The following is an 8,630-nucleotide window of genomic DNA, read 5'->3' as shown; positions in this document are numbered from 1 at the left end:
CAAACCCCACCCCCTACCCCCAAATATAATCCACTCTGCAGAGTGGATTATATTTGCAACGTTTTGAGAAAGTGCCATACCGCCTTCCACAGTGATTGCACCATTGACACTCCCATCAACTGTGAATAAGGGTTCCAGTTTCTCCACAACCTCGCCAGCATTTGTTGCTTGTTGTTGCGTAAAATTTTGCAATTCTGACTGGGGTGAGATGATATCGCATAGTTGTTTTCATTTGCATCTCTTTTAGAGCTAGGGATTTTGAACATTTCTTCATGTGCTTGTTAGCCATCTGAATGTCTTCTTGGGTGAAGTGTCTGTTCATATCCTGAGCCCATTTTCCCATTGGATTATTTACCTTTCCTCCACTGGGTTTCAAGTCTATATTTTACAAGGGAGAATATTTTTTATCATAAGCCCTTAGATCTTTTCGTGGGTTCATACTACCAGAAAGGCAATGCCTTTGGCTTAGGTGTATGACTAGCCTATTTCTATTTAAAATAAGACATTGTGCCAAAAAAGCAAAAAGAAATTCTGTAACTGTTTCATTGATCTCAGGAGAATAAAATTTCAAATTCTCCTTCTTCACGTCATTCTTACATTACTTTCAAAGCCAGGAAATTAGACTTTATATCTATCCAAAATCTTTCATCCTCTAGTCTAGACTCATTTCCTCTTTCATAGTTCTCTACAGCTAGATATCTCAATAAGCAGAGTGATTTTTATTTGCCACAAAATGAGAGACAGAAGTTAATAAGGTCATGTCTACTGCATAGATCATATACAATGCAGATAATTATGATAGACTCCAAGAAGCATCATGATACAGGTTACCAAGTACTCTTGCTGTGAAAACACCATTACTTTGATAATAACTTTACTATTTGGTTCAAATGAAAGATGATAACAGCCAGATTTCCATGTATTGAATGACAACAATTTTATAAAAGTGAAATACATTTTATATAGATCAATAAGACTCAACACACAATTTTACGCTTCTTATTATAGTCTGGCATTGGGGTTTGCTTTGGTATTTGCTGAGCAGATTATAATATTAATGTACCAATGAGCACATAAAATTGATTCTTTTAATTTATATAACATGGTTATAAATTATTTTATGTTCAAATATATATAACTTCATCTGATGTGTATTTTTATTAGACAATGTTTAGTGGAGCTCCCAGTTGTAAAACACTTGTAAAAGCAAGAGTTGTCATCCACTTCTTAAACTACATGCCTATGGAATCTCTGTGAAATCAGAGAAATGATGATAATCAAGGAAAGGCATTAGGTCTTTTGTTCACAGAGTCTCTTTGAGTCATGTTCAACTCGAAGGCAATCAAAAACAACAACAATAAAGTAGTGATAATTGTCGACACTGAACCATTTCAGGAAGTGGGTTATAATCAAAACCCAATGACAACTAAGGAAAAAATTTCAAAAGACATTGAAGGTACTGACAAAAAATAAGGCCCCAAGAATTGATAAGATATTAGTTGAAGTGTTTCAACAAACAAGTAGAGGCCAGGATGTGAACACTTGCCTATGGCATGAAATTTGTAAGACAGTTAAGTGACCAAATGCCTAGAAGGGATCCATATCCATTCTCATTTCAAACAAATGTGATTCAACAAAATGTGGATATTATTGAATATATTGTTAATATCACATGCAAGTAATATCTTGCTAAATATTGTTTTGAAACAGAACAGTACATACACATGGAACATACAGAAATTTAAACTGGATTCCGAATAGGCCATGGTGGTGGTGTTGTTCTTATGTGCCATCGAGTAGCTTGAAACTCACAGCCACCCTATGTACAAGAGCCCTAAGTGCCATTCTATCCTATGCCAACCTCACCGTCTCACACACACTCATTCCCACCACTCCACTCACAGAATTGATCCATCTCATCAAGGGAAGAATATCATTACTGATGTCAGATGAATCATGACTTAAGACAGAAACTATCAGAAAAATGTTACTTGAGCTTCATTCATGATGAAAGACATTTGTCTATGAATTACAAAGAATGATGGATCACAATGAGAAGAATGAGAATTCCAGAACACTTAATCGTACTCACAGGAAAGTAAGAACCAGTTGTCTGAACAGAAGAAGGGAACACGACATGTTTTAACATCAGGAAGGGCATGACTCAGGATTTTATATTTTCTCGATGCCAATTCAATCTATATGTCAAGCAAATCATCTGAGAAGCTGGTTTTTATAAAGAAAAATAGGTGTCAGGTTTAGAGGGAGTCACCAACAATCTGTGTTGTACAGATGACACAACCTTACTTGCAGAAAGTGAAATGGACTTGGAGTACTTTCTGAGTATCAAAGACTATAGCCTTTAATTGGAATTTCAACAAGAACAACAAAATGGACTTCATTATTGAACCAATAGGTAACATTCTTCCAGGTCATGTAACTCTGATATGCCCACTTGCTGTACAGAGGTAACTCGTGGTTGCTGTGAAGCGGAACACTGGGACACTGATGAGTCAAATGCAAGAATATTTACCCCTGGTGGACAGTGTTTGGTGGAGCTCCCTGGTTAAAACAAGCTTGGAAGCAGGAGTGGCATCCACTTCCAAAGTAGCTTGCCTCTTGAAACCCTATGAACCTGGAGAAAGGACGAAAGTTACACAGGTGTCCAGGACTTCCATTCATAGAGCCGCTATGAGTTGCCCACGACTCGACAGCATTTAACAGCAATCACAACAAGTAACACGATAACAGATGAAGAAAAGATTGAAGATGTCAATTATTTCATTTTACTTGGATATACAGACAACATCCATTGTAGTAGCAGTCAAGACATTAAAAGATGTTTTGCATTGGAAAACTCTGCTGTCAAAATAATAAAGAGCAAAGGTATTAGTTTAAAACTATTTTTAATGTGTGCCTAATCCAATCTATCATATTTCAGTGGCATTATATGCATCTTTTGGAAGCAAGAGTAGCATCTACTTCCTAAACAACACGCCTCCAGAAACTCTATGAACTTTGATAAATGTCGATAGTTGTAGAGGGGCTTCAGGCCTTTTGTTCATAGGGTCACTGTGAGTCCTGCTTGACTTGAAGGCAATCAACAACAAGAAGAACATATATATGCCTCTTAAAGTTGGACAACAAATAAGGAAGATCTAAGAAGAAAGGACACCTTCTTGAACTTACTGGATTTTGATGTTTAGGAGTATTGAATATACCACGGATGTCAAAAGAACAAACAAATCTGTCTTGGAGGAAGTGCAACCAGAGTATAACTAGGAAGCAAAAGATGGTAAGATTTCATCTCACATACTTTGGGCATGTTGACAGTAGGAGGTCAATCCTTGGAAAAAGACATCATGCAGGGAAAGGTGACGAATCAGAGGAAGAGGGCAAGACTTTCAAGAAAACAGATTGGCATAGTAACTGTAGCAATAGGCTTGAACATGACAGAGATCATGATCATGGTTCAAGATTGGGCAAGTTCAGATTTATGGTTCATAAGTGGTTATGATTCATAGTTGACTCAATGACACATAAAACCAACAACACTTTATCATTACTTCACCTTATGTAAAGAGTTTGAGTGGCAGAAAGAACAAGCTATCCATTTCAGGAATTAAAAAGGTAAAACTATGATTTAAAGCACAGATTCATGACTCTAATAAAGAATGCAAAATCCAAATAAGAGGATGCCCTGGGCCTGGCATTGTTTCCTTTTCTTCTACATATGGCCATTATGAGTCACATCTAAATTGATGGCACTGATCCAAAACCAAAACACATAATAAAAAGCCCTTTTTATTAGCTCCCAAGCTATGGGAGCATTCACATTTTAACCAGCTGAGGTTCAAATTAGCTCCACGGGTAACTGAAACCCTGAGGTGTATGAAAATCCTGAGCACAAAAGGTGATCATTTTCAATTATTTCTCTTGAATGACTTATCCAGCCTTGAGCTCAATATTGGACAATGACTATGGGAGTACAATGCATGAAGCCATGTAATTGCACATTTAAGCATATTTTAATTAATTACATTAATTTAACATACTTGATGATCTTATATGGCTTGAATCTGAAAATTTCCTCAGTCTCCTCACAGGAGAGAAGCGAGGACCACAGAACTGAGAGAGCTGATCTAATTTTTTCCATGTATAAACTTTTGAAAAATTCTCTTTGATACAAAAACTAAAATTTTCTAAATTTCAAAACTTGGATGAGAAATCTCTACACAATCTCTTTGATTTTTCTTTTAAGCTTAAGAAAAATGAGGTTGAAAATGTTGCTGTCAGCAGCTGCTAGCTTGAATGATAATAGGGAGCATTAAAGTCTGCAGTAGTATAAACTTCACCCAATCTTGTGGTGTATAAATCACTTATGAAAGTGTCACAGTGCTCAGAAGAATAGAAATACCAGTTGCAAAATCGGTGATATATATATATATATATATATATATATATATATATATATATATACACATAAATATCTCTAAATGAAAGGAGCCCTGAGACAATTCCTAGGGATGGGGAGATATTTGTTTAGATGTATTAACAGGAAATTTCATAAATTACCAACTTATTTTTAGCATCCAACTGCTTTTCTGTCCACAGTAGTCTACAAAATTTTGCATCTGTATTTAGGTCTTCGCAACCACTTGTTATGCATCAGAGAGTTGGACAATGACCAAAGGGGATAGAAGGAGAATTGATGCCTTTGAGCTGTGGTGCTGGAGAAGAGTATTGAGAATACAATGGACTGCTAGGAAAACAAACATATTCCTCTTGGAAAGGGTTAAACCGGTTGGCTCCTTGGAGGCAAGGATTCTGAGGCTCCGTCTAACATACTTTGGACATGTTGTGAGGAGAGACCGGTCCTTGGAGAAGGACATCATGCTTGGGAGGGTGGAGGGACGACACAGGAGGGGAAGGCCCTCTATGAGGTGGATTGATTCAGTGACTGGGATAATCGGGATGGGAGTATCGGAGACAGTGCGATTGGCAAAGGATAGAGCAGAGTTTAGGGCTGTTGTACATAGGGTCACTATGAGTCGCAAGCGACTCGAGGGCACATAACAACAACAACATTTAGGACAGAAACAACAACAACATTTAGGACAGATCATTTTCTCGAATCCTGGTCCATAATGACTCATTCCGATCTTTCCTTTGCCTTTAGGATTAGTTTAATTTATATTTATTTGAAAAAAATTCAAGCCCTTCACTTACTTGGAAAGATTGCAATATTTGTTCAGCTCAGCTTTCTCCATCAACACATGTCATTTCATCATGAATCACACAGTTAAGTTCTTTCCTTTCTGGAAGATGAGCACACTTCCTAACATGACAATTACAATGACCTGCATCTACAGAGAGACATGATAGTCCCTTTGAAGATACTATTAAAGTTGGAATTAGTTGTTAGTAAATTAAAGAAGAAATAAATGAATATGCATCAGCTATAAAAAATAAAAATGCAATAATATATAAGAAAGTCTCAGATTTTCAGACTGATTGTTGTTTAGTCAGAATTGACTTCTTTTACTAAACACAAGGGGTTCTTTTCTATAGTCAATTGCCAGTAAGACCGGCAGATTGCAGTATTGAAAGCACTTTATTGCATATGTGGGAGAGCAAAGAGAATTATCTCAAAAACTCCCTCTCTATTTAAGGGTGGTCATTGTTTTTACACTTGGGTTAGGTGCTAATCTACTTAACATATCACTATTGCTAGTTCAAAGCTATAGGATTTTTAAGTTCAAAGAGAACATTTTTGGGTTACTAGTAAACACACTTGGATTGGGTGCTAATTTACATTCAAAGAGAACAGTTCACAGGCACTAGGAAGCAAACTTGGGTTAGGTGTTAATCTGCTCAATGTAAAATTGAGAATAAGACATTTCAAAAATATAAATTCTAATCCAGAAAAGATGATTAACAGACAATTCAAAGTGCATACAGTTCACATATGATTGATAAAAATACAACTTTAAGATTCTTACTGTACAGTATCTAGTTAACACAAAACTTGGGGTACTGTTTACAAATGACTGAAAAAGACAAGTGGTATTTGGATGAAAGATGCTTTTCTCTTCCTGATAAATAGACAGCTTAGGTACTCTGCATGACTAAAGAAAAGTTGCAAAAGGGTCTGAGGACCAAACAAATGTTAGATGGTTGAAACATTATTGCAAGGTAGAGGTATACGACATCAGTTTTAAAAAGATACCATATGTTTGAACAATCCTGACCTACTAAAAACACTCTATCTCTAAATCATACTGGTAGAGATTTCTCATCTTTTCCTGAAGGAGTAACTGGTGGGTTCAAAATTCTTGGTAGGCATAGCCATTGGGTTAACAGCACTACTCTCAACAGATTAGGTCACCAGAGCTCCCAGGACGAAGGTCAATGGAATTTAATGATCCCTGTAGTTTGACCCTTGGGGTGTCAAAATTCTAAAGAATAAGGACAGACAGGGCAGCAAATGTAAGACACATTTAGATGGAAAGTCTGGTGTTAGCTTAAAAGTTGGCATAAAAGTTGAATACCTGTGGTATTCAGCTACCTTAACTGCAGACACATAGTCTTGCAAATTAATATGACATTGCAAATCACCAAGAGCTGTGGGATTAGGATAAGTGAAAGAGTACTCACACTGGGCAGTAAGACTGAGGCAAACAAAACTTGAGACAAGCAAGGCTTTTGGCTGCAAAATCCTGGTGAAAGTGAGAACTGGTGGAAGAGAGATTGTGGCTTTGTTGTGGACAAATGGTGGCATGGTGTGACCTGAGTCTTTTTGCATTTAATATGGCAGCAGCTAAAGTTTGTCTCTTCTTGCCGGATGTTTGAAGGAGAAGCTGACATAAAATTTGAAGGAGAGCTGACTTACTCTGAGGCAAACTTTGCTGGATGATTTTAATTTGACTGCTGAACTGAAACCAGAGCCTGGATTTGTTGAGGAATTGTGCCTTGGAACTGTTGGTCCAAAGCCTGGACTTATTCTGGGTGATATTCTTTGCCTCCTCCACTCTCCAACCTCCTTCCCTAATCAACCCCATTGTTGGTACCATAAATTTGAGTTTCTGAATCAGCAAGGAATAAAATAACCTCTTGCTTTTAGTGGGGCTCTACACGTACCACTGGCTGGGCTACTGACTCTTTAACTGTTTTCTGCTCTGGGATGGTGAAAGTGTGTGCTATTATCATTCCCTCTGACCCTTTTAGAGATCCTCATGACCCTGTGGCTCTATGACCTGAATTGCAGTAGTTAGACAGATATATATCTGAGTGCTCGAAGTAAAGTCAGAATAAAAGAAGAGTATGGAAATTTATGCATTTACCTAAACCATATAAAATGAATTAAAATATTTAGCTGGACTAGTTAGATTATCAGGATAATACTAATAAATTAATAGTACATATTTAAACTGAAGCAGAATTCATCAATCTAGATCATCTCTAACAGCAAACCATAAATTCCACAATTAAATATTGCTATTAATGTATTAATTTTTCATTAATCATGATTTAATGTATCATTTGAATTTTCATAAAAATGGAGATTCAATCTTTGCAGACCAAAAAAAAAAAATTCAGCGATTACCTTCAGTTTTATAGTATATCACATAAAATGTAGATTTAGAGGTAAGTGTATTATATTTTTGATTTAAAAGTCAACATTGGTTTTTAATAGTAATATAGATACAGAAAATCTTTAAAAAGAAATTTCACTTTTAAGATTTTCAGGTGTAATGAGTAATAAATTATGATCACTGGCTAAATATTTTCTAATTTTCAAGTAATCGTTTTTATACTATGCCATCTCATGATCTAAATTTCCCACACTCAAATTACATATACACCATGTATTATGTCATAGCTAAGCATACTGAATATAGACTTAAAATAATCACCTTTGAAATAAAAAAAAATCTGAAGTAAAACATTAAGATGAATAATTTTAAATAGAAATATAAAAATAATAATGTTGAATTGTTTTTAAACCAAAACAATAGCTGTAAAATCATGGTGGTACTTACCACAGTGAAATTCATAACTTTCAATATCCATATTGTCATGGCTAAGTTAACTATCATGGTAACCAACAGCAGAAGGACAAAGAAGTATAAGCACCTCTTTCGCCATCCATAAATTCCCACTGGATAAAATTGTGCATGCTCAGTCCTTGGCAGGTTATTCTGTTGTGTTGCTAGTATGTATTGTTCACGTGTCATCTGTGGGAAAAGAAAAAAAAAAGAAAGAAAAGAAAACAAGCATTCAAAAATGAAACCAATGTTGTTATAGATGTTTTAATCCAAAGACATTACAACATAATAAAGTTAGTGTTCAAATAATTTTTGGTATTGCTTGAAAGGGTGGAGGGATAGCACAGGAGTGGAAGACCCTAAATAAGATGGATTGATTTAGTAACTGGGGTAATGAGGGTAGGTATGTCAGAGAAAATAAGGTTGGCAAGAGATAGAGCAGGTATCAGGGCTGTTGTACAGAGGCTGGCTATGAGTCACAAGAGACTTGACGGGAACATAACAACAACCACAACAACAAAATCCTACAAAGCCTAGAAAGCCATAAGCTTAAAAATTGTTTATTAGCATTGTTTAATTGAT

General features: G+C 36.0%; 1 protein-coding gene across 1 annotated transcript in view; it reads right to left on the bottom strand.

The window, feature by feature from the left end:
- The window catches only part of SGCZ (sarcoglycan, zeta), a 755,475-nt gene extending 747,238 nt beyond the window's left edge, over nucleotides 1-8,237 (bottom strand). Inside the window, exon 1 of the mRNA XM_006893559.1 lies at nucleotides 8,043-8,237. Within this exon, the coding sequence (XP_006893621.1) occupies nucleotides 8,043-8,237 (195 nt within the window). The remainder of the gene's footprint in view (nucleotides 1-8,042) is intronic.
- Nucleotides 8,238-8,630: the final 393 nt, after the last annotated feature.

This window comes from Elephantulus edwardii, unplaced genomic scaffold, assembly GCF_000299155.1.
Source record: "Elephantulus edwardii isolate Elephantulus edwardi_28Jun2011 unplaced genomic scaffold, EleEdw1.0 scaffold00128, whole genome shotgun sequence".
Lineage (NCBI taxonomy): Eukaryota > Metazoa > Chordata > Mammalia > Macroscelidea > Macroscelididae > Elephantulus > Elephantulus edwardii.
This window is presented reverse-complemented; position numbering and strand designations above follow the sequence as displayed.